The following is a 27466-nucleotide window of genomic DNA, read 5'->3' as shown; positions in this document are numbered from 1 at the left end:
TTTTATTTAGTCTATCTTGCACCAAAACTATGATTAAATAAGTCAAAGAATCCTAAAATCAAGATGCTAAAAAAATGAGTTTTAAGAAGCTATTAATTTTTCTAACCTAAAATTATTTTCAGCCATCATATAAATATTCCTGCCTTTTCTATTTTAAAAGATAGCCAATGAATATTACACACACACACTCTCCTGAGCAACTTTTTCTAGCTTTTAATAATGATTAATGTCAGAGAATTCTTCCTAATGATTGGAATACCAAGTGCATTCTCAGAGGATTTCTGAGCAGATATTCCTTGATAATAACCCTAATATCACTATCAATATTATTCTCTATCTGGGTTTAGCAAACCCAGTCTATAATAAATTTTCACAGAATTAATGACTTTTTAATAATTTTTAATTATATTGCTTCCCAAATTTTTCCATGTTTCTCTTTTATCCAGAGTTCCAAACTAAGTTCCATATTACACTAATGATCTGAAACATGTTGAATACAATAAGAAATCTGTATTTTTACAGGTTTAACACTTGTGATTTCTTCCCAATATCAGATTAAATTTAGTTTCTGTATGAGTGTGTATGTGTATGTGTGTTATAACAACTTTAGAACAAATAGCTTTAAGCCCAGTTACTCTTTCCAAAGTTCCTAATGAGCCACAGTTCTCTATCTTCAGCTGATTTATATAAACTTTTAAAAAAAATCTAAAATTAGTCAAAGTAATTTAAATAAAACAAGGATCACAATATATTAAATAACTCTGACTAGTTTTCTGTGATTAATAGGCCAGTAATATTGCAGTTTTAAAATTCCACTGGGATGATAAATGCATTTCAATGGGCTGCTATTGTGGTTTTAAGCTATTTGATATAATACATAACTATGGCTTTATAGCTAAAGAAGTCTCTAACTTTCTCTTTGATCACATTTTGATAGTTTTAATACTTTAAAGCTGTATGTAAACAGTAGTTTTTTTATTTGATAATTAAATGTTTGACTTTGTTTTAAAATTTATTTAAAATTTCATACTTTAAGGGGAAATGTAGTGCAAATAATTTCATAGAGTTTAATTTTACTTAAATTTCCCTTTACTTTCCAAAATTCTTAAAACAAATTTCAGGGGTTTGAAACCAGATCAAGAGGTGCTTAATTTTAGAATGACCTAAGCCACAGATAACGCTTTATGACAGCATTCAAATTAATAATTGGCTAAAAGATACAACATTACTTAAGATTCATTTCCTGAAAAAATTCTCCCTCCCTCAATCCAATGTCAAGAAACAAAGAGTCCCATTTGTTAATCGCTTCTAATTTTATTAGAGGCAAACAGTACCAAACTTTGAAACATTACAAAAAAATGTTTTCCTAATGGCAATTTCTTAATAAAGGAAGTACTTCATTAAAGAAATATTTCAATACAGAAATAGCATTTATAAAAACAAGCTCAATAATTGAAACATTTTGAGAATAAAATATTCTGACCTTTCAAAAGTATCAAGTTTTATGTGGAAAAAATAAATTACAAAATACCCTGCCTTGGGCTCTTACTTTATGTAATCATGTCTTTTTGTGCAGCAACATTCCAACAACTAAAGACTTTTTTCAAGAGAAAAACTATTTACAATTCTCTCAAATGAGAAATATGGTGGTATTTCACTTCTGCCCTCTTCTACCATGTTTGGAATTGGGTCCATCTTAATCAGTGCAAGTGGAGATGCAATGTTCTTTATCACTTTCCTTTCAGTCTGTGGAAAAAAACAAAAGAAAACAAAAAAACGACATTTCTTGGTTCTGCCCACCATCATTCAGAGGTTTATATATGGCAGGATGTTAACTTGTGCTATTATACTATATCTTATGTAATCAATTTCATATCATTTTACAACTATTAGAGAATGCTTTATCTAGACTCTGCCACTACCAAGCTCCAGAGGGGTGAATTCTCTTATTTATTCACATCACTATCAGAGTGGTGAGTGGGAACATACTCAGGGAGAAAACCACTGATGTAAGTCATTATTTAAGACTCATTTCCTCAAAATGAATCTCTGGATAAAATAAATGTATAAATCTATATAAGGGGAGGGAACTATTTTAAAAACTAAATTTAGTTCAAACAAGAAGCAAAGAATATAAAAATAAAAGTGCAAAGAACCAATACCTTATAAATTACTATAAGTTTAAATAACTAATTCAAAGAAACACTTTAAATCCATAAAATATGTATTTAGTACCTATATACAAAGGACTCTGTTATGCAAGAGTAAATATGACAAAATGGGTGCAATCTAATGAGGCAGATAAGACAGGATGAAAATAATCATAATGAAAATTAAAATGTTATAACTAAACATTTGAGACTGGAGAAAAGTAAAATCACTGTTTGCTAGGAGACTATTAAGGGCTAAGTGAAATGTGGTTGGAGGTCTTAAAATAAAAAACTACTTTCATTTTATTCCATAACAGAAAAATAATGGGCTTTAGATTCAAAAAATGTACACTTTCAATCTAGATACTTTTTTTCCACCAAGTCCATTTTTATCAAAGTATCAAAGACTCTCAGGGTTAGAAAAGACTTCATTCTCAACTTATATCTGAACATTAATTCCCTCTATGATATCACTAACAAATGACCATCTGGTCTCTCCTAAGGAATTCCTCCAAGAACCAAGAATTTTATTGTATTCCTGAGGCAAAATTCCATTTTGAGATCTCAAATATTAGAATTTTTTCCTTTATATTGAGTCCTTTGGAAGAGGGATTTATTCTTCTTTGGCCTAAATAGCAGAACTAGAAACAATGATAGAGGAATTTACAGAGACAGATTTGGACTCAATATACATGTTGGTATCCCTCTGAATAACAAGGTTACCCAATCTTTCAGTCTATCAATAACTTTGTTTTTAATTTTTTTAGGGTTGTTTGTTTTTTGCAAGGCAATGGAGTTAAGTGGCTTGCCCAAGGTCACACAGGTAATTAATAAGTGTCTAAGGCCAGATTTGAACTCAGGTACTCCTGACTCTAGGGCCGTACTCTATCTACTGCACCACCTAGCTACCCTATAATAACTATTTTTAGAGCCCATTATGACTCAGGCACTGTGCAAAGCAATAAGGGTACAAAAAAAAAGGAAAGAAAAAGACAGTCCCTGTTTCTCCTCAATTCCTATGTCCTACACTTTACCACCCAGTGGTTTTTCCAAATTATTTTCCCTCCTCCTTAAACCTACAGTTCACATTTTCTTCCCTACAGGAAACATTATCTTATACTTTAATGAGAAAATAAAAAGCATTCACAGCAAGCACCTCTTCTCTAGTATTTTGTGACTTAAAATCCCTTGATGTTATTTACATCTTCTTTGCAATGGTCTTAGATGAAGAAATGGCCCTGTTCCTTGCCAAGGCTAGTCCCTCCATTTGTACCACTGCTCCCTTTCCCTTTCCCATTTCCTCCAGCAGACTAATGCAACAATTAATCTCCTTTCCTCTCATTTTCAATTCCTTCCTACCTACTGACTCCTCTGTTCTCTATAAAAAAGCTTAATTACCACTACCCTTAAAAAATTTTCCCTTTCAACCTCTCAAGCTATCACTTATATCTCTTCTCTCTTTCCATGTCAAACTCAAGCTCCTCATAGTTTTCTCCTACTCAATTCTTAACCAGTTAACATCAGGTTTCCAACCTCATCATTCAACTAAAGCTATTTTCTCCATGGTTACAGAAGAGCTCTTGGCCAATGTGTTGGCCTTTTGACAGTTCTCATCCTCCTGGACATCTCTCTTCATTGGATTGTCATGATGTTACTCTTTCTTGGTTTTCTTTCTACCTGGCTACTACTATTCAAAATTCCTTTGATGAATCAAGTCCAGAACCCGCATATAAGTTTACCCTGGATTTATCTTGGACCCAATTCCAATCAGTTAATAAATATTTATTAAGTGTCTACTAGGTCCCAGGCATTGTGCAAAGTGGTTGAAAAAGGCAAAGAGTGGCATACTCTTGTTTAGTGATTTTATCAGCTTCTATTGGTTCAACTATTATCTCTGCAGAGGATTCCTATATAGAACTATATACCATGTCTCCTGATCTTCAGTCCTGCAATACCATCTTCTACTGTTTCTAGTGAAAACATCACCATCTTTCTAGTCACCTGCATCTGAGATTTCAAAATAACCTTTGGTAGTTCTTTCTCTCTCAATTTATATCCACAACTAGTTGCCAAGCCTTATAAATTCTATATCCACAATATTTTTTGTATCTATCTCTTTCATTCAATTCACATTGTTCAGGCCTATATCATTTCTTCCCTGGAGTACTGCAGAGTCCTCTAATTAATCTCTCTCTTCTTCTTCTCTTTTCTTATTCATCCTCTGCATAACTGTCAGTGATATTCCTAAAATCTTACCATATTACTCTTCTGCTCACAAAGCTCCAGAGACTCTTTCTTGCCTTTAGAATAAAATACAAATTTTTCTAGTTGGCATTTAAAATCCTTCAAATGTGTCTCCAACTTAATTTTTCAGGCCAACTGTATATTACTATATTTCACTCATTCATGCTAGCCAAATTGTTCAATTGTTGATCTCCATTCACAACCTTCCATCTCCCACCTTTGAGCCTACAAATTGTTCCCCCAGTATTGGGAAGCACTCATTCGCACTTTCATCTTGTAAAATTTCTATCTTTATGTTAAAGTGTCATTTTCTACATTTGCCTGTTATTGCCCTTCCCCCTTTATATTTATAATTAACTTTGTATTTTTATTTACTTGACTGCATTTTCCCTCTCCCTCACAATTTCCTCTCTCCAATTTAATCTCCTGAAAAACTAGGGCTATTTTGTTTTTACCTTCATAGCTCTACTCCAAGTCCAAGATCTAGTGATTAAATAGAAAGTGTTTGATAAATTTTTTCTAAATGAATTAAAGAAATGAATGTTCTCCTTCAAAGAAGTACCCCAGAGGTTATAAATCTTATTCTAACATCTTGCCCACCCTGCAGGAAAATAACCAGGGCAGGAATCTAAGACTAAAGAGGAATACAAAGAGTTTTTCCATTGGCTTAAGGGTAGTGAGGCCAGTAGCAATATTCTCTTGCTCAAATCCAAACCAAAGTCAGGAATTTGTAGAATTTAGACCAGGATAGGTAGCAATCAGTTATCATCAATGAACAGATCACATTGGAAGCATTAAAAGCTTTCAGGTTCCCCAATCTGTCCCTGAGATCTTAGAATAACACAACATTCTAAGAACCACCAAAAGCAGCAATAGGACCAACCTAGACCTTTTCTCCAGAAATATTACAGAGCCAAGTCTTAACATCAAGTCTGAAGTCAGGAAGTAAGCTGGAAAAGAATACCACCATAAAAATTCATTATGGTGGTATGGAAGTTCAGATCTGAAACCCAGAAGAAAATTACTACAAAACACCTACCTACAAAAAAAGACTTAAAGTCTAGACAAAAAGTCAAGAATTCTTGGTGGGGAATGCATTAGGCAAAAATGGGAAATGAGTGTTGTAGAAGAGAGAATTAGAAGGGAATTAACAGCTTGATAAAAGAGGTATAAAACTTTGCCCAAGTAACTAATTCCATAAAGATCAGAATGAACCAAATAGAAACCAATGACCATGAAATAACAAAAAATCTTAATACAATGTCAGAAAATTGGAAAAAAAAACAAAAGAAAATGTAAGGCATCTCATGGTTAAAAAAAGAATTGAACTGGAAAACAGAAGGAAAAGACAATATTTAAAAATTATTGGACTTTCTGAACTCCATGACCAAAAAAACCCATCCTATTTCAAAATATCTTAAAAGAAAATTGACCGGGGTGGCTAGGTGGTGCAGTGGATAAAGCACTGGCCCTGGAGTCAGGAGTACCTGGGTTCAAATCTGGTCTCAGACACTTAATAATTACCTAGCTGTGTGGCCTTGGGCAAGTCACTTAACCCCATTTCCCTTGCAAAAAAAAAAAAAACCTAAAAAAAAATTGACCAAATCTCTTAGAACCAGGGGCAAAATAAAAGTAGAAAGAATCTATTGGTCAGCTGATGAAGGAAACCCCAAAATGAAACTCCCAGAAATACTGTAGCAAAACTTCAGAGTTTCTCAAAGAAAGTAAAAACACTGCAAACAGACAGAAAGAATCAAATATTGAGAGGAAGCAGTCAGGATCACACATGACTTAGCAACCATCACTATAAAGGAGAGATTGGAATATTCCAGAAGGTAAGGATATGGGTTTACAACAAAGAATATCTTATCCAGAAAATCTTATCACAATGCTTTAGGGTGAAAAATGAACCTTTAAATAAAATAGAGGACTTGAAAATTTTTCTGAGGAAAAAAATAAGAGTTGTGTAGGAATTTTGAAGCTCAAATACAGAAATGAAGAGAAACATTAAAAACTAAATATGAATAAGCAATCATAAAGGACTAATCAAGGATAAGCTGCTTATATTCAAATATGAGTTGATGATACATTATGTACCTTCAGATTTCTTTCATCATTATGGAATGTACAAAGAATCCAATTAGACCAGGCCTGGGAATAGTTCTATTTGGACAAGATGATCTTAAGAAAATAATTGAGAGGGGAAAAGGAATACACTATGGGTAGCAGGAAAGGAAAAGAAGGTTAGGGGAAATTATCTTACATAATAAGGGTATGCAAGTAGATATCTTTATACATAAAAAAGGTTAGTGACTGACAAACACATTTTCATCTAAAAAAATAATTTTTCCTAAACAGCAAAACAGAAGGGAAACAGAAGAAGCAGGGAGGGGGAATTTGAGGAAGACTAGATTAAGAAAAGGAATAGTCCTAAGCAAAACAGATTCTAAAAATGCACAAAAATGTTTATAGATCTTTAAGGTGGCAAAGAATAAGGAGGCGCCCATAAATTGAGGAATGGATGAAAAGTACGTAATTGTGATAGAATTCTATTGTGTTGATTTCTTATCAGCATAATAAACAACCATAATTTCAGAAGTCTAATGATAAAATATATAAAAGACTCATAAGGTTAAATGAGACAAATATTATTTTTGGACATGGTTACTATAGACATTTTCTATTTATTACAGAAGTTTATAATGAGTTTTTTTTATTATGTTTTCAGTTGAAGGGAAGGAACATTTTAAAAAAATATTTTATTTGTTTTCCAATTATAAATAATAGTAATTTCTACCTATCATTGGGAAGGAATACCTTGAAGAACTGAATATGTATATTCTTTCTTTTTTATTTATTTCATTTTACTTTTGTGTGTGTTTTTAAATTTATTTATTTATTTTGAATTTTACAATTTTTCTCCTAATCTCACTTTCCCTCCCCACAGCCCCCACAGAAGGCAATCTGTTAGTTTTTCCATTATTTCCATGGCTGCATATTTTCCTTAAATCCTTTTCTAGTTCATAGATGGCATTTTTACTTATTCCTACTCAAAGTGTTTGCCTTTTTTATGTTTTGGAACTAAATAAACAGGTACAGACTGATTTCCTCAAGTAATCTGCCTTCTTAAATAGTAACTAAACAATAAACCTTAGAATAGCACTTATTTCTGTCAATGCTTTCTTATACATCAAATCCATAAACAAAGTAATGACTTTCTGAAAACTAGGAAGCAGATAAGATAAGTAGGGTATATAGGTAACTTTTAATCTAATATAGTCATAGAGGATAGCCCCAGGAAAAAATGCTTTTCTGAAAGGCTTAGTTAGTTTCAGTCTTCATAGAAGTCAATGGTTCTGATGAACACCATCCCTGAACCTTTTGTTATAAATGAAGTTAATATTAATTTTTTAGTGGAATCTCACCTTCCATACGGGAGAACTGAATAATGCCAAGTTAAAAAAACAAACAAACACGGGTTTATCTGTGTTTTCTGTATATCAACATGTCAATTAGCCAATTGGTTATTTGCAAGAAAAAAATTGTGTTAAGATGTTCTTTTAGCAGAGAATAAAATTTCTCCAAGGGACTTGATCTGGAGACCTGCTCTGAGAATACCTGACCCACAAGACTGCATAGGATAGTTCTAGAGGAACAGATCTGAATTTGCTTTGCTGTCACCCCCTTCCCTTGTGCACCTTCTATTTGTAAGATCCACTTAGCAAAGGGGACTGGTCTCTTTAATTTTGTCAAAGCATCATTCATCTTTTTCTTTCCTTCTTTTGATGTGTGACCCCATGCACTTTGAATCTGCTCACTAGGATTATATCTTGTAGGATGAGTTCTATTAAATTCCAGATGATAGCCCAGAACAGCTATAACCCTATAGGGACTTCTCTGTATCTCCTACATTCCCCATTCATTCTATTTAAATCATAGCCCTTCCAAGGAAGCAGAGACATCTCTACAATCCTTGTCAGCCTGAAGCAGTTACAGAATTTGAGACCTTATTCCTCTCTCCTAAATGAAAGTGTTCCTACTCCTGGGTGGAGGGCGGGGGGATCATTGAACCTCATTGAAGGACCCCTGGCAAGGAATCAGAAAATTTCTAGTCCCCAGGCACAAGACAAAATCCCTGCCAACAAAACAATAAATCCCTGTCTTAGACTGTAAGAATTAAGTTTCTGAGTTATCACTTCTCCATCTACATTTCTCTAATTACCTTATTAATTACCTCATCTTTACCCTTTAAAAGCTCACTCTCTCCTCAGTTAAGTTGCTGTCTCCCTTTAGGGAGGCCAGTCAGCCCTTGAGGAGTTTTATTCCCCCCAAATAAATGCCTTCTCTTAAACTTGGAAAAAAATTATATGTATAAAACAGTCCTAAATAATCATGTTCTGTGAAAATCAAAACAGGAGCAAAAACAATAGTTGTGATGGCCTAGAAAAGATAACTTCAGGAAAAAGAACTGAACAGAATGAGATAGTTTCTAAGTTAGTACTTACCCATGTTATTTGGAAGCAACTGTCACCATTACAAAGTAAATTTCATTTCAATGTTGTTGAAATTGTAAGCAATAAAAAGCCAAGTTTCCACACCAGCACACCTAACCATTAGATAGATAAGGTCAGGATGATATAAGCAATGAACGGTTTGAGTTCCTACAACTATTTGGTGAGAATCATCTATTCATGAGTCAGACAAGGTCAGGATGATGTAAGAATTAACTTTTCATAAATGCTTGGAGACACATTTCAGGACTAGACAAGGTCAAATAAAGAAGTTAAGTTTACAGTTAGAAAAGATTTAACAAAGACAGGGAGGTGGGGGTGGGGAGAGGAATAAAGGGGGAGCTGGTCCTAACTTAACAATAACTTAGTAAGGTTTATTATATATTACATATTACTTTGTACAGCCCTCATAAAAGTAAGCTTCATTTACATAATATTGGATGCATGAAGAGGAGAAAGGAATATATTAAGGAAAGGTGTATCAGAAAGATTGTAACCCAGAAGAGAGTTAGACCAATCCAACTCTTGAAAGGGAGGGGCTGAAGGAATTGTATCATACTAATTTTGTAAAAGCCTTCTCACTTTGACCCTTTGAGCAGTAGAGCCCATTTCTGGTCAAAATCTTAGGATTTCTCTAAGTTCTTGCTACAATAAACTGTTGATGTTTAACTATGTCAAGCGTGTTTCTAACATCTTCAATACAGGATAATACATGTGCCTGATGTTTTTACTTACTTAGGGATAGCAATATTTCTATATCACTGTAAAACATATACTCTATATACCACTCATAGAACCATCTGTCTTACCTAGCCAAAAGACACTTATGTACATATTGATACCTCTTAAGGTCCTAATGATGATATCAATATTTTCCTGCTAACCTATTCAAGACAATTCAGTCACTAGATCATTTAGATAGAACCCTTATGACATCTGTCATCCTATGTAAGTTTGGGAAAGTATGTGATTATATAATTTATAAACAACCAGTAGAGAAACAAAATATATTAGAAGATCATCTCTTCCAGAAATGCTCCTATCAGAGAATTATATGCTTCTTTTTCACCTCCAATAATCACTATCCAGGTAGCCATTTTCAATTTTTCACCTGTCAGAGGTCTTTAGGGCATGCTTGCTCAACACTGATTCTTATCAGGATGAGTATGTTGATTTAGTTTCTTCATCCTTCCTTTGTTGCTGGTGCAAGCTATCTGTTCATCAACTCTTCTTCTTTCAGCCTCTGTGGATTTCCTAATTGTTGATTCTTTTTGTGGAGTTGATAATTCCTACCTTGGAGAGTCTACTGGTACCTGTGTTCAATTAGTTTTTTGGTTTTTTTTTTTTGTTTTGTTTTGCTTATCTGGCTTCTGGTTCCACTTCTGCCCTTATTACCATCATTCCATTTTGCAAATTTCATTACTGCTTTGTTTCCTGAATTCTACTTCAGTGCCCTCATCTCATCTGACATGGTATTTTATATCTTTTCCAATGAAGGAGAACATTCTAGACCTTGATCCAAAATAACAATTGATTTCTCTTTTCCTAATGAGAAAGCCTGAATATAAATGTTATAAGGTCTTAAAAGTCTCAGTGGAAGTTTCAGTGTCATTCAAACTCCAAGAAATAGAGGCTGAATTAGATTACAACCAATCTAGGATGCCAAAGCAATAAGGGCAATTTTGCTTGTCTAGTATACTTGGGAGGGCATTTTCTCACTATAAAGTATGCCCTATCAAAACCAGAAATTGTCTGTTAATTCAAAGATCAGTGATAGTTTAAACTACATGGAACACTCAAACAGCTAAATGAGGAGTTATTTACCAGTAGACTATTATTTGATTCATCATGTTGTTATCTAAGATTTTAATTTAGAGTTTCTGACTTCAAGCATTTGTATTATTAAATATTGTAGAGTAGAAAATTTAGATTACTTGTGGAATCTCTAGTTTATGATATCCATGCTATGGGGAGAAAGATATGATGATGGTTCTCTTAAGTATACTGGCTATTGCAAATCTGGAAACAAAGCATTATTTCTTAGATATTTTTCAAATTTTTAATAAGTTCAGACTTCTATTTTTTCAGGATAAATTTTTAGGTTTCCTTCAAGTTGTCTTTTCAGGAGAAGATTTATCTTAGCTTGAAAATTTTAGAGTTCTCAGGCAAGAGTGAATCTTCTTTGAATCTCGTCATATCACTTTAATGAAAATTAACCAAACAAGTTCTCATTAAAAATAATAATAATAATCAGTATCCTTGGAGTTAAAGATGGGAGTTAAATTTCAGCAGATTTGTTTCCTTTAATGTTATTCATGCTTTAAGATGTAGAAAATAACTCTTCTAATTAAAGGATACCCCTCTAATATAAGCACTTTTCACAAAAACACAAAATTGTTGAGATTCTTCCTAAAATACTTTTTCTTAGACCAATAAATTCTTAGAATAATTTGTTCAAAGACGTAATTTTCCTGAGAAGAAATTTTAGGAGCAAACAGAGAAACAGTTTTCAACTTAAGAAGACATTTTCATTTTTTCTCACAGTGAAATTCTAATTTGGACAATGCTATTTCTATTAAATATATTCAAACACTGCCTCTTTCAAAATAAAATATGAAAATATGTAGTATGGGAGGCAATACTGGGAAAGACTTCTCTAGTAAAAGCTTTTATAACAGTCTTGTTAAAATGGACAAATCTAATACAAATGAATATTTACTCATAATGTTATGGCTTCTTTTGGGCAATCCTAGATTCTACACCCTAGGGTGAAAACCATAAGCACTAAAAATCTTAACCCATAAAAACTCAATAAATGTTCATGTGTTATTGCTAAAACATTACATGTGAGAAGGTTTAGTGAACACATATCTCACAAGCTCTAAATATTTATCACTAATGACTGATGCCAACCACAAAATCTGAGAAGAAGAAAGAAAAAAAGAAACTCAATTGAACTCACCAATCACAATGGAAGATTCACAGTGATAGTAGCCATTGCTTTGCTTTTTCTTCAGCATGGAGCAAAGGTCTATTCGGTACAATGATTCTTCTCCAAATCTGTGGTCTGCAAATTGTTTGTAGAGGTCAGGGTCTATTTTTTTCATTCCCTTGAAAGAGAAAAACAAAACACTGTTCAGTCATTTCATCAGGCAGCCAGTTCATATATACACATATCCATACAAAAATATTATGAACACAAATATATAGAAACATCTTTTTTTTTAGACTTTTGCTTGGCAAATGGGGTTAAGTGGCTTGCCCAAGGCCACACAGCTAGGTAATTATTAAGTTTCTGAGTCCGGATTTGAACTCAGGTACTCCTGACTCCAGGGCCGGTGCTTTATCCACTTAGCCACCTAGTCACCTCAAAACATCTTTTTATATGAATATTTACAACTGCCTATCCAAGGTGAAAAAATGTAGATATATTTATAAATTTGCACATTTCAGAGTGGGTAGGGGACAATGTATTGTGCCTGCCTGGGTGTACAATGGAAGTGATTATCATTACTACTGAATCTTGGTAACAATGAAGATTTTCACATATCTGAAAATCTCATTAACACTAACACATATCAAGTTGAAATTTGGTGGTGTGAACCTAATGTTAATGGTGGAATATTAAGTTTCAATTATAATAATCAGACACTTAAGGTTTTTTTAAAAATCTGTACATTGGCATTCTACAATAGAGAAATGATTCTTCTATGAAATATATATTATTTTAAATATTTTAGTTAAATCAATTAACATAAGAAATTTGAAGATAATTTGAATGTATTTTATTCAGAGGACAGAAAGGTGGCACATGGGATAGAGTACCAGGCCTGGCATCAGAAAGACTCATCTTTCTAAGTTCAAATTTGGCCTCAGATATTTAACAGATGTGTGATCCCACTGGGCAAATCAACTAACTTTATTGACCCCAGTTTCCTCATCTGTAAAATGAACTGGTGAAGAAAACAACAAACTATTCTAGTATCTTTGCCAAGAAAACCCCAAATGGGGTCATGAAGAGTCACACATGACTGAAATATGAACAACAAAATTTTATTCAAATATAAGGAAAATCTCACAAATCCAGTTTTCTTCCAAATCATCTTATTTCCACTCTCATAGACTGGAGAATGAGCTGTTGGAAAGTTTATGGAAGACATTTTGGGCTCTTCTGATATACAGCTCAACATGAGAGATAATAGCTCTCTCTATATATACTCTGGCCCACAGTCTCAAAACAGCATGTGTCTAGAAAAAAAGCTGAATAAACAGACTCTGCTGTGCAGAATGGGTTTACTGACTTCCCTAAGATGCCCCATGAGGATATTTCAAATACACATTTTCTATACACACTGATATTGCTGAGTTACAAAATGAAGTTTATCTCTAGGTGGAGGTCAGCTGAGTCTGCAGTCATACCATAAAATAATCTGGAAAGGGAGTCTGCTGGATACTTCCCCCTCTTCAATGTGGCCTTGGAGCACCCTCCAGAGCTCAAAAGGAGAACTTGTTCACTACTACTTGCCTGATGTGTTGATTTGGATTGGTGGGAGTGAGGTGAATTTAAAAAAAAACCTTTTGAAGCAACCTTTCAGATAGAGGCTAACAAGGAAATTAAGATTTTCAAGGAGACCCAATTATTTTCTTGAGTTCCTGGGTCTCTGGATGAGGAGAGTAAAAAGAAAACCAGAGGCAGTAGAGAGGGAAGAAGTGGGCTGTGAACTTCTACAGCCCATCAATTGCTCACCTTCGAGATGCCCTGACTTTCCCTTGGTCCCTTACTAACCATTATTCCATTATTTACCAGACTCTTTATTAATATCAAGAAATTCCAGGCTAGTGAGCATGAAGAAATAAACATTAGGATTTAGATTTACTTATATTTTATTTTGTTATATTATGCTTCCATTTGGTGCATAAGTTTAAAAACTAACAAGGCAAGAAATTCAGTTCCTATGATTTTATAATTTTAATCATTCAAGCTAAATGAATGAGAGACAGGCATAATGGCATAATGAGCTGACCTAGGGTGTAATAAAGACCTGAACTTAAATTCCACCTCTGACACTTAATGACTGAGTGATCCTGAGATAACCATTTAACTTTTCAATATCACCAGACAACTCCCTAAAACTACTTCACTGAGAAGGAACAGCAGGGCAGCATTGGTAGAAGAAATCCCTCACAGTAAGATTCCTACCTGAATGGAATAACAAATCCAGGTAAAAAAATCAGTCATTCATGTTTTTTTCATTAACAATTCCAACAAATAAATGAAGTACATTTGTCATCATTTCTCTAACTTATTTTCACCATTAATAACAGTACAACCAGTCAATTTGGACTCAGCATCTTGGTACCTGATGTGTTACATAAGGAAATGGAAACATCATGTAAGAAAATACAACTGGGAAGAGCAGATGGACCAAATCAAATACACAAAGAAACCACACTAGAAACAATACAATCTTAAGAAGATTGGGGGGGTGTTTCAAGGGAAGGGAAAAAAAGCATTATTTGCAGTCATGGTCATGTTATCCATCTCATATATCTGTTCGCTTCTCACCACCTCATCTGGACCCTCAACATCTCTCACTTGGATTAATGGGATTTCTTCCCCCCACCCCATAGCAGGGCTATTTAACTCAAATAGAAATAGAGATCAGTAAAGTATACAGAAAAATTCTTGTGGACTACATATTGACTTAAAAACATCATAATAACATTATTTATATTCCATTATATTTTTATTTATTTTGTTAAATATTTTTCAATTACATTTTTATTTGGTTCAGGCTGAACTTGTTATGAATCACATAGCAAGGCTATATATTTGACATTTCTGTCCTACAGTGTCTTTCTTTGTGACCTTAATTATTGTCTCTATGGAGATGACACCCAAATCTACATATCTAATCTCAGTGTCTTTCCTGAATTTTAGTGCTGCTAAATTGCCTATTAGACATTTTGAACTTAATGTTCCAGACATCTCAAATTCAATGTGTCAAAAACAGAACTTGTTATTCTCCCCAAAGCCAACCTATTTTCTAAACTACCACTTTTTATCCCCAAGAACTCTGCTATCCTTCCAAACATTCAGCTTTGTAATATCAGTTTTCCTAAACTCCTCATTCTCATTTGTCTGATGTAACTAACTCCCTATCAAATCTTGCTGATTATACCTATATATCTCTTAGTTACATCCCTTCTCTCTGTTCACACAGCTACCAAGTACTTGAATTATTGCGATAGACTCCTAATTGACCACCCTGTTTCAAATCTCTCCCCTTTCTAATATGTCCTTTGTAACTAGAAAGCTATAAAATTGAAATTCCCAAAGGACAGGTCTCATTACAACACTCCCCTACTCAATAAATTCCAGTGATCCCCCATTACTTCTAGCACCAAATACAAACTCCTCTGTTGGACATTTTACAACTAAACTTAAACCTACCTTTCTTGATATTCTGTGGATCCCTTTAAAAAGAATGAAAAGACTCCTTTAATACTATTTTTTTATAAATGCACTTTTTTTTAAGGATAGAATGTTATATTTAAGAACTGGACATCAGGAAGTACCTGAAGCAAGAAAATTTAGATTTAAATTCCCCCATAAATACTGTTACCTTGAGCAAGTCACTTAAACATCCCAAAAATCTCTGTATTCTCATCTGTAAAATAAAGATATATAAACTCATCTCTCAGAATTGTGAGGATGAGTTTGGATAATGTTCTATAAAAACATCATTTTTGTACAAAGTATTTTGTAAGCCACAAGACACTATATGTCATTATCAGGATCATTATTAGCATCATCTTAATCATCATCATAATTAATTTTGTAAATTATATATTATCATCAAGTATCAATATTTCTGCAAAACACAAAGGATCAGCACATTTTCAAAACATACTAAGATCAACAAATACTAGAAAAGTGGGGTTGAAATAATAAAGAGATTAGAGTTAGAAAATAAATATTTTATTTATTATCTACATATAAGATAAGATCATGGAAATGCATGAGATTGAGGGAGGAAGCATAGAGATAAAAAGAGTAGGAACTAAAGAAAAGAATTCTGTGAGAAAGAATCAGAATAAGGAAGAAGAGACAAAAAAGACTGAAAAAAGCAGAGTAAGAAAGATACAAAGGAAATCAGGAATATATAACATTCAAATAAGATTTTCAAAAAAGGAAGGGGTCTTTTCAAAATCTAGTTAAGCAGGCATGTAATAACAATAGTTATGAACTAATGACAATTAGTTATGAACTAAAATACTTTCTTTGTTATGCCACATATATTTATATTGCATAGCACTTTGTATCTGCAAATGACAAAATAAATAAATAGAAATGCCTGTTAAAAACAAAAAAAGGAAGGGGAGATCAACAGTAACTAATGTAGTAGAAAACAAGGAAGGTAAGAATGTAGAAAAAGAAATGATTAGGGAGATACACTTTAAGAAGACAGTTTCTGGTGAGTGCTAGGGAATAGTGATTTAATTACAAATAGTTAAGAAATGAAGTGGCAGCATTAAGTGGAAAGTTCTTATTTCCATTTTGGCTATGATATATCAACCTCAGATCTTTCCTTCGACCCCCAAATTCTCAATTTTAAAATAAATCAGGAAAAGTAAAGAATAGGATAACCTCATTACAGTGATTCAAATATGTTTCTCTTATTAAATCAATTTTTGGGAAGGGAGAGGTCAAATATTTTCAATCTACTTTCATACATGAATGCCATATTATTAAGGAATGAATTGGTATGGTTATTGAAACCATAATTTACAGACAAGACTTGGAGTTGTATGATTCAAGAAGAAATAAGATTTCTGGAGATAATGAGTATAAATTTACCTAAAAGAAAACCTCTGTAATAATTATCTAAGATTAAGCCAGGATTTGCATTTTCTGAAGTGAAGCACAAACTATGTCTGATATCACAAAATAATATTAGCATGTACTTAAATTCCATTACTAAGAGCTTTGTTTTGAGGTCAAGGAAATACATTACTTTCACAGAAAATTGTGCCCAATTACAGGGTTTCCCAAAATTCAAAAGTATTACTTGGCAATTTAAGAAAGATTCAATTTTTATATAGTTCTCTAATGTTGCTAAAATTTCCCCAAGCACACAATCTGTCCATCTAAGACCAATTTTATAGCTAAAAAAGCTAGAGAGATAATCTCTTATAATGCTGGTGAAATTTTGTTAGCCTAACAAAGATCACTTGTTCTAATGTATTTTATTATTTTGCTCAAGGTGACTGAAGCTTATCAATTATGTATGACTTAGCTGAAATGAAATATATGAGATTAGACAGGGAATCAAAAAAATCAATAAACTTACTCAAAGAGAAAGAAACTAAAAATGAAATAGATTATTAAAAATACTGCTTCTATTAATCCATCTGAATAAAGATTTATTCCTGATAGTCAATTTCTGTCACAGAGCAGTGAGAAGCATCAATTGCATCAAAAGCTGCCTAAAGCTCTACGATATTATTCAAGAAACTAAGAACTACAAGCATCTAACACTCTTTAGAGTAACTTGATCATTAAATTGATGATGACAATGATGACAACAATGGTGATACATCCAGATCTAAGATTTCATTGGCATAGGAAACTCCTTTTTGGTAAAGAAATTCTCTCAACCAATAGGAAACAATGACAAAGATCATGAAGAGGGGAATCAGAGAATGTCTTTCAGGGAATTCTTTCATTAGATCAATTTTAACTCAATTATTGATAAACAAAAATTCTTTAATGAAAGTACAAATAAACCCTGGATTCAAATTCTTTCTCAGACATTACTTGTGTGATCCATGGACAAATCATTTAAGCTCTCTGAGCCTCACATTCCTCAGCTACATAATGAGGGATGAGTCTACATAGTCTAAAGCTCCTTCTAGCTATAAATCCATGTTACCATGAAAAAACACCTTTTCTATCCCTAATATTAAGCTTTGATAATTTGTAGTCAGTATCTCCAGGGCCTTTGCTTTTAGCCTTCCATTATTTTTATCCCTCTGTTGTGCAAGTCTATATAAAGGATTTTTAATTTCCTGTGAAAATTTGTTGAAGTCAAAGCTGTTACATTATGTACACATGAGAGAACACCATCCAAATCAGCCCAGTGATACTCATTTTGATTTCATAATTTCAGACAGCTGCTGCTAAGACATTTTGAGCCTTAAATATATTCATCAAAATTTGAAACAAAAACACATTTAATTTTATTTGATTTTTGTAAGACAAAGTATCACATGAGTGAAGATATAGCAAAAAAACTAATTTTTATAAAATGGTTTAAAAAGCTCACACATCTGTTTATGATCAATAATGATGGAGCTTAAGTAAATCATATACACATTCAATTCAAGACTATATACAATACTTTGACCCAGCAATACCACTACTGGGTCTATACCCTGAAGAGATGAGGAAAAAGGGTAAAAACATTAGTTGTACAAAAATATTTACAGCAGCCCTGTTTGTGGTGGCAAAGAATTGGAAATCCAGTAAATGTCCTTCAACTGGGGAATGGCTTAGCAAACTGTGGTATATGTATGTCATGGAACACTATTGTTCTATTAGAAACCAGGAGGGACGGGATTTCAGGGAAACCTGGGGGGATTTGCATGAACTGATGCTGAGTGAGATAAGCAGAACCAGAAAAACACTGCACACCCTAACAGCAACATGGGAGTGATGTTCAACCTTGAAGGACTTGCTCATTCCATCAAGGCAACAATTGGGAACAATTTTGGGCTGTCTGCAAAGGAGAATACCCAGCTGTATCCAGATAAGGAGCTGTGGAGTTTGAACAAAGTGCAAGGACTATTCCCTTTAATTTAGAAAAAAAAAAACAGATAGCTTATTGTCTGATCTTGTTACCTCTTAGACTTCTCTTCAAGGATGTGATTTCTCTCTCATCACACCCAATTTGGATCAAGGTACAACATGGAAACAAAGTAAAGACTGACAGAGTGCTCTCTGTGGGGGGGGAGGGGGGAGGGAAGCAAGATGGGGGAAAATGTAAAACTCAAATAATATCTTTAATAAAAATAAATTTAAATTAAAAAAAGATTATATACAATAAAATATCTCCACCTAATCTGAAGAAAATCTTTTCTATTTTTCTGTTGACATTTCAACTTTTTTTTCACAAGTTCTTTATTATCATTAGGTTGGTACCATTTTGATGTCTTCTGAATGGTACTTGTAATTTATCAAAACAATAATATAGAATAGAAATGCATAATTATCTCACTTCTCCATATATGAGACATGAAACAAAGGAAAAAGGAAAAAAACGAGGAATAAAAAAGAGGCTGACGGTGAAGGGAGGTGATGGGGAGGGAGAAAGGGTGCTTCTTAAAAACAACCTGTTGGACAGATGCTATTATTATCCCCATTTTATAGATGAGAAACTGAGGTTGGGAGATATTAGGTGAATTATGCATTGTCACACAGATACTAAGAATCAAGATCATTTTTAGTAGTGAGCTAGCTGTTCCAAGCCTCATTTCTTTTCAAGCCCCCCCCATTTCATCATCAGCTACTTTGCTCTAAGTAAATACCCATGTTACCAAATTTAATTGAGACTATCCAAAATGAAGTTCCTCATGCTCCCTTTTTTCCTTCTCTCTAGTCTCTGAGGAGATACATCATCCTTGCCAAAGTTGATTTCCTCTTTCATAACCAATGCTACTGTCTCTGGAAACTTTAAATCCATTTTTTTTTGTCTCTAATATTCAATTTTTTTCTGGCTTGCCCTTCTCTGTCTACTTGAAATTAAAAATAATATGAACTTCTCCATATTTCACCCTTTTAAATTATAATCCTTTTTTTCATTGTTCAATTTCAACAAAAAAAGAAAAGGGCTGCTTCCCTCTACTTGTTTCCTCTTCAACCTCTCTCTTTAACATTACCAGCTACCTAGACATCTGAGGGACAACTACAAGGCACAATAGATTGAGTGCTGGGCCTGATGTCAGAAAGACTCATTTTCTGAGTTCAAAACTGGCCTAAGACATTAATTAGCTGTGTGACCCTGGGCAAATCACTTAAACTTGTTTGCCTTATTTCCTCACCTGTAAAAATAAGCTGAAAAAGGAAATAGCAAATCACTTTAGTATCTTAGCCAAGAAAACCCCAAATGGCATCATGAAGAGTCAGTTACCACAATCATCTTAATATCAACATGTCCAAAACTAAATTCATTATACTTTTCCCCCAAATTTTCCTCTATTTCTAAACTTCCCTATTATCATCCAGGACACTACCATATTCTCAGTAGCCCAGTCTAGAAACCTTAGGTGTAGGAGATTCCCTCCTCTACCTTATCCTCCATATTCAAACTGTTGTGAGATACAGCAGATCTTAACTTTGTAACTTCTCTTACATTTATATATTTATATATTTGTATATCTCTCCTGATACTGCCACCACCCTGGAACAGGCCCTCATCCCCAAACACTGGAATTACTCTAAATAGCCTACTGGTTCCTCTCCCTGCCTCAAATGTCTCCACTGCTCTAGTCCATCCTCCCTTCAGCTATCAAACTGATTTTTTTTGAAACCACAAGTATGACCATATTACACACATGCCAATTCAATAAATACTAGTGGCTTGGCGGCGGGGCCTGGAGGCTGCTCTCAGTCGGACCCCAGCTTGCTCGGAGCCCCTGCGGGCCGCGGGAGGACGGGAGCGGGGCAGGGGCCATGGCTGCCAGGGCTGGGGCGCTGAGGGCCCGGGGGCTGCTGGAGCCGCCCTGCCCAGTGCTCTCTGTGGATTGGAATGGTTTATGAAAGACTGTACTTTATCTAATGCTCCAAAGAAGCCTTTGACTGCATACATTTGTTTTACAATGGAACAAACCGACCCTTATTCAAAGAACAAAATCCAGATTTTGAAAAGCAAAAGAAAATAAGCAAAGATATAATAAAGATGCTTGCTGAAGCTCGGAGGGAGCTTCCAGAATCACGGAAGAAAGTATATGAAGAGGCCACCAAGGCAGATTTTAAAGTATACAAAGAGGAGGTCTCTAAATATAAAGCAGAGCTTAATACTGAGGAGGAAAAAAGTTTGAAAGAAGAAAAGCGTCAAAAAAAGGGTAGAAAAGAAATAATAAAGAAAAAAAGGGAGTTAACTGTCTTTGTAAAGCCCAAAAAACCTCGTTCAGGTTATAATATTTTTTATTTCTGAACACTTTAAGGAAGCAAAAGGACTTTCATCACAGGAGATGATGAAGGTTTTAAATGAAGAGTGGAAAGCTCTGTCATTATCTTGGAAGCAGGTATTCATGCAGCTTGCTCAAGATGCTAAAATTCGTTATGCAAATGAAATTAAATCGTGGGAAGAAAAAATGCTTGAAATTGGAAGAGAAGATCTTTTACATTTTAGAAAGCTAAAAGCCAAAATTGGAAAACACCTTCAAGAAATCTATTGATGTTTGCATCTTCATAATGAATATGATAAATACTGAAGGAACCAAGCAGGTTTCACTATATCAGACTGGCAAAATTTCCAAGAATGATGTTGGTGACATTTTATATTGATCTCTTTTTGTTAAGGCACAGACTTCAGCCAGTATGCTGACATATTTTTTATTAGCACCTAGTTATGGATACTCTGCTGGTATATACTCAGTCGACGTTCAGACAGAATTTGCTTTTGGAACTACTGAATGCCAAAAAAATTCATCTAGGTATAGGAGAGTTTAATTTTACCCTTGGCTAAAGGTAAATCAAACTGTGAAATATTTTTGATACTAGATGATGACAAGAAAGTAGTCTTGTTTCCTAATGAGGAAATAAGTATTTGCTTTTCTCAAATTGTCTTAAATTATAAAAGGCACAGTGGTGTAAACTATCATTGTAGTGTATTTTTAACTGGCCTAGGTAAATTTCAATACCTAGGCAGGTTCTAATTCCTAGGCAATACTAGCTTATGTAGTATTCAGAGATGACAAGTAGACACACATAGAATTGCTGATTTCATTTATGACTTTTTTTAAAAAAACTACTGAAGGATATTTGTAAATGTTTCCATCCATCCTTTTTTTTTGTAAAGTAAAAAGATTATGCCAACTCTGTGCACATTTGTGTTTATATCAAAAAAAAAAATACTAGTGGCTTGTGTCTCAAAGATTGAATAGAAATTCTCTATTTGTATTCAAAGTCCTTCATAAGCCCCCACCTACCTTTTGAATCTTATACCTCACTGTCTACATGATCTCCTTGTTAGTCTCCCATTCTCATCTCCACCTCCTGGCTTTTATTAAGTTACAGCTAAGAGCCCACTTTCTATAGGAGATGTTCCTTCTGGTGATTATCTCCAATTTATTTTGTTGGATATAGTTGATTTTATGTCTTCACCATAACACTATGAGATTCCTGAAAACAGAGACTGCTTTTTGCCTTTCTTTCATCCCAATGCTTAACACAGTGCTTAGCCTATGAAGATCCTTAATAAATGTTCATGGACTGAAAAAAAAATCATCTCCTCTCAAGTTCTCTACTTGAGTTCATAACACTGTCATCTTCTCAGGCACTCAGTGTCAGCAGAAGAAGGGAGACAGAATATCCTGGGGAAGAGAGGTAGGCGGCACAGTATGTAACTCCAAGGTTTGAGACACCAGGTAGACTAAATGTAGGCAGATGACACAAACTAGTGGATCTAGTTTACCCTAGAGCACTGAAGAGTCTTAAAGTAGGAAAGAAACCAGTGTATTTCAGTGAGGTATCTGCTTCTACTGTTAGAAAGAAAATAATAGACTTGGAATCAGAAGACCTGGGTCATAGTTACTGTGAGTTACTTTCAAAACTATCCTGCTTTTCTGTGCTTCCTGTCGAACTTCTCTCTTTTCTTTGGTGCATTTTTAAAAGTCACAATGGCCCCTTAAGTTAACCAAGAGGAAAGAAAGAAAACCTTTGTTAACAAATAAGCATAACCAACTGAATTGAATCCATACAATGACCATGTGGAAGAATGTATAACTCTGCCTTTTTTGCCTATTATATCCTTTCAGAAGGCAAGTCTTCTGTGCCACATCACAGGTCACAAGGTTGCTTTAATAACAGTTATTCTTTTCAAAATTGTTTTCCTTTACAACGTTATTGTTCTTGTACAAAGTGTTGTCCTAGCTCAGCTCAGCTATGTATCAGAATTCTTTCTTGATTTTTTTTATCAGAAACCTTTCAAAGATTCTTTGAAATAATTTCTTTTGGTACAATACCATCCCCTTCATATTTATATACCACATTTTTTTTCATGCATTCTATAAACTAAGAGATAATCTAACATTCACTCCACACCATTCCATCTCAATTCTAGTTTTTTTCTCTTTTCTCCCTTCTAATCCTCTCTTTAGGTTCACAAATTTTGTTTTGCTTAGTACTAATCTCCCTTTAATATTATCCTCCCTCTTGACCTCCTTCCCTATAGTCCCTCTTGTTTCTTTGTTGATATATTTCTACCTCAAATTGTTGGGTATGTTCAATGCTCAGTTTCAGTTAAGTGTTCATTTTTTTAAGGTTTTTGCAAGGCAAATGGGGTTAAGTGACTTGCCCAAGGCCACACAGCTAGGTAATTAAGTGTCTGAGGCCGAATTTGAACCCAGGTACTCCTGACTCCAGGGTTGGTGCTCTATCCACTGTTCCACCTAGCCGCCTCAAGTGAGGTTCATCTTATGCCCACTCTCTCCACCTACTTTGCTCCATTTTATATAATTCTCATACAACTAAATTTTGAGATATAGCAAATTATATCCTCCTTTCTATACTAATTTATTTCTCTTTTATCTTTGCTTCTCTTTTCCTTCTTAACACTCAAATAAAAAAATCTACCTTCAGTAGGACTAGAATTCTATTCTTTTGACTCTGAAGTTACCTTGCTTATCCATTACACTGCTCTATCTCTAACCTAGTCAATAAAACTTTAATCTGTATATGAATATCAATTGTATCTAAATGTAGCGGGGAAATATCAATACATGTATGAGCCATTGTGTCTATTCACTCTACAACAGGCATGCTTGCTTATTTAAGGATTTACATAGAACTTAGAGAGGCCTCCACAGTTCCACAAGAGTTTATGGTTCACAGCAGGGAACTATTCATTTACAACTTTGAGAATTCTTCTAAGTATTGTTTGTAATTTTCCTAATGGAATTTAACAACTAAAGAAAGGATTAAAAAGGAGATACTTTCTACTAGAGTGAGAGGAAAGATAATGTATTAACTCAGCTTTGCTATTGTTGCTGTTCAATCGTTTCAGATGTGTCACCCTGTGACTCCATTTGAGGTTTTCTAGGCAAACATCCTGAAGTGGTTGGCTCTTTCCTTCTCCAGGTCTTTTTATAGATGAGGAACTGAGGTAAACAAGGTTAAGTAACTTGCCCAGAGTCACAGAGCTAGTTTAGAGCCAGTTTTGAACTCAGATACTGACTCCAAGCAGATCCGCACTTTATCCACTCATCTACTGTAATCATAATTTATATAAGTCTTTAAAGATTGCTTAATAGCACTATATAAGCCAAAATTTTTGAGAAGACAAACCAGGAGTGACAGGACATACTAAAATATACGTTATCAGAAGAAATAGGCACTCAATTTAATTAGCTAATCTAAACAAGGCTACAAATTTCAGTTCTCTTAATCACATTTAATAATATTGTCTATATCCCACACATTGGCTAAGATAGAAAAAGTTTATGCATTTCCCGTTTACAAAAGTCTTCAAGAAGGATGCTCTCAGAGTCAAACATATCAAAATTTCATGAAACCAGGAAAGGTTGATTTACACCATATACTTGCAAAATGGTTATACTTCTTAATTTTCTAAGTTGTTTTCCTATTGATTAAGTGACATTGTATGTAGAGACAAAAGATTTATTTCAAATTTATTTTTCACTGTCACCACAGAAAAAAAAGAAAGTAGGAATTGTCTCCTACCAAAACACAAGCTTCTGAGGGGCTGTCTTTTCCCCCCTCTACTCTCTAATGTCCCTTGGTAGTCCAATCATCTTCATTACAGACCAAAACAAAGAGAAATTTTAAGTATATAGCTAAAATTATCAGAGCATAAGAAACAATTATCATAGTCCACATAAGTTATTTTTCATGTTTTATCTGCCCTACTAATTTAATTTACAAAGTTGGAAGGGCTCGTATTGTTTTATTCTTTGTGTTGAACTCCCTTTTTTTCAGTCCATAATATTTCAGAATATAAATTCTTTATAGTAGAAGTATTTGCATTTATTCATTGTACAAATATTAAATAAACTAGGCATCATTCTACAATGTAGAATACAAAATACTTGACACAAATAGTATAATACTAGGTTATAAATAAATGCCATAAATAATGAGTAATGCAAGAGTTCAGAAAAAGGAAATGTGAACTAGAGATCTCTGAGACTGCTTCCAACTCTAAATCACAGCTTGTGGGATTTATGATGTTCAGTCATTTTTCTGTTATTCTGACCCTTTGTTGATGGGCATTTTGGGTTTTCTTAACAAACATACTGTATTAGTTTTGCCATTTCCTTCAACTTATTTTACAGATGAGGAAACTAAAACAAGCAGCATTAAGTGACTGTCCAAGGTCACACAACTAGTAAGTGTCTGAGATCAGATTTGAACTCAGAAAGATGATTCTTCTTGACTCCAGGTCTGGTACTCCAGCCACTGCTCTACCTAATTTCCCCCCTTGATTCATGAAGAAGGTAGAGACGAATCTTAAAGGATGGATAGCATTGTGATCAGCAGAGATGGTAAGGGGAAAGTATCACAAATGAAGAAAATAGCAAACATGAAGGGACAGGGTTACAACATTTAAAGAGATTACAAAGCAACACATAAAGAAACAGGAGGAAAATCAGATTAGTGAATATAGTGTCACAGAAGTCAAAAGAAAAATTTCCACTAAATCAAAGGTATTCAACAGTGCTAAATGCTGCAGAGGGCAAGAAGATTAGAAATGAGAAAAATTCTCAGATTTGTTGATGAGGTCACTAGTGACCTTTGAGAACATGATTTCTCACAAACAGTTTCCAAAAATTCAGAATTTGCCCAGAATTGGAGCCCTTGGAGCCCAACCCTGGGATCACAGACTGAAAGTACTGCACAGTTTTTTCTAAGTATAATCTATAGTGACATTTCCTTATATAATAGCTTGGACTGGCAATCTAGTAAAGTCTATAAAGTCTTTCCCAGAAGAGTAAAATACAATACAATACAATATAAAGGATACCAAGTATACTGAAATGCAATTCTAAAAGTTCACAAACCCAGGCTCTAGGGCCCTGACCCCTCAAATATTATTATTTTGAGGATATCTAACTTTCAATATTCTCCAAGCTCATCAAATTGTTTTACCATAAATAATACAGAAGCAATTATTTTTCTTGCTATGCATCTCCTCTCTCTGAATTTAGACAAAGGTCTTCTAGTAGATTCCTTTTTTTTTTCTGAGATTTGACCTAGAGCATACTAGACATCATCTGCTCTTTGATATCCAGGTCCTTTCTGACAATAGATTTTGTCTACAAACCCTGCATTTATATCTGCTTCTTTTTATGCTCTGTAGTTTCTTTCCTCTGACTTCCATTCTTCTTTTCTCAGCTCCTTTTCCCCAAAACTTCATCACTAATCCAGTTTCTCTGTATGTCACCCATTCATACATAGTCCACCCAATACTCTTCCTCCTAATCAGAACACTAAAGTCCTTTATAATAATCCTGTTTAGGAACTGATGAAATATATATATATATATATATATATGTATATATATATGTATATGTATATGTATATGTATATATATAATATGCATTTAAATGGAGGTTTCATTTGTTTCTGATTCACATGTTAAAAATTCCTAATTAGTTCATAATATATTTTATTCAGCTATTTCCTCTCCTCTCATCTGATACCTTAAATTTATAATCATCAATCTATGTATTTGCAAGATATAAGAATTCTTGCTATATGCTTAATAAATGTTGAGTGATTGATTAGTCAAATGAAAGACTGACTTTTTTTCTGGCTTCACCAATTCATAATATTTCTGCCCTCTAGATAATCCCAAGTGTCATCAAAATTACTATTTTCACTTAATATTTTGATTATAACATGTTCCCTGAAATTTTCTACTGGCTCCTCATTAGTCTGTATATCAGGTCCAGATTATTCACTTGGTCATAAAGCCCTCCAACAATCAGGAACTTGACTTGTCCTTTTCAAGAGGCTTTCTTAAAATCCTCTTGTTCACATGGAGGTGATGATCAACCCTGATGGACTTGCTCATTCCTTCAGTGCAATAACTAGGGACAATTTTGAGCTATCTGCAATGGAGAATACCATTTGTATCCAGAGAAAGAATTATGGACTTTGAACAAAGACCAAAGACCATTACTGTCAAATTAGAAAAAAAAAAGCATTATATTATTATGTAATTTTACTATCTCATACCTTATTTTTCTTCCTTAAGGATATGATTTCTCTATCACATTCAACTGAGATCAGTGTATAACATGGAACCAATGTAA

At 33.9% G+C, this 27466-nt stretch overlaps 1 protein-coding gene and 1 pseudogene across 1 annotated transcript in view; one reads left to right on the top strand and one right to left on the bottom strand.

Moving 5' to 3' along the window:
* AKAP7 (A-kinase anchoring protein 7) overlaps positions 1 to 27466 on the bottom strand; it is a 296088-nt gene that overhangs the window by 47395 nt on the left and 221227 nt on the right. The window contains exon 12 of the mRNA XM_074190040.1: positions 11868 to 12015. Coding sequence (XP_074046141.1) covers positions 11868 to 12015 — 148 coding nt within the window. The remainder of the gene's footprint in view (positions 1 to 11867; positions 12016 to 27466) is intronic.
* LOC141487878 (transcription factor A, mitochondrial pseudogene) lies at positions 20640 to 21367 on the top strand (annotated as a pseudogene).

The sequence above is a fragment of the Macrotis lagotis genome, chromosome 5 (assembly GCF_037893015.1).
Source record: "Macrotis lagotis isolate mMagLag1 chromosome 5, bilby.v1.9.chrom.fasta, whole genome shotgun sequence".
NCBI classification, from domain to species: domain Eukaryota; kingdom Metazoa; phylum Chordata; class Mammalia; order Peramelemorphia; family Peramelidae; genus Macrotis; species Macrotis lagotis.
This window is presented reverse-complemented; position numbering and strand designations above follow the sequence as displayed.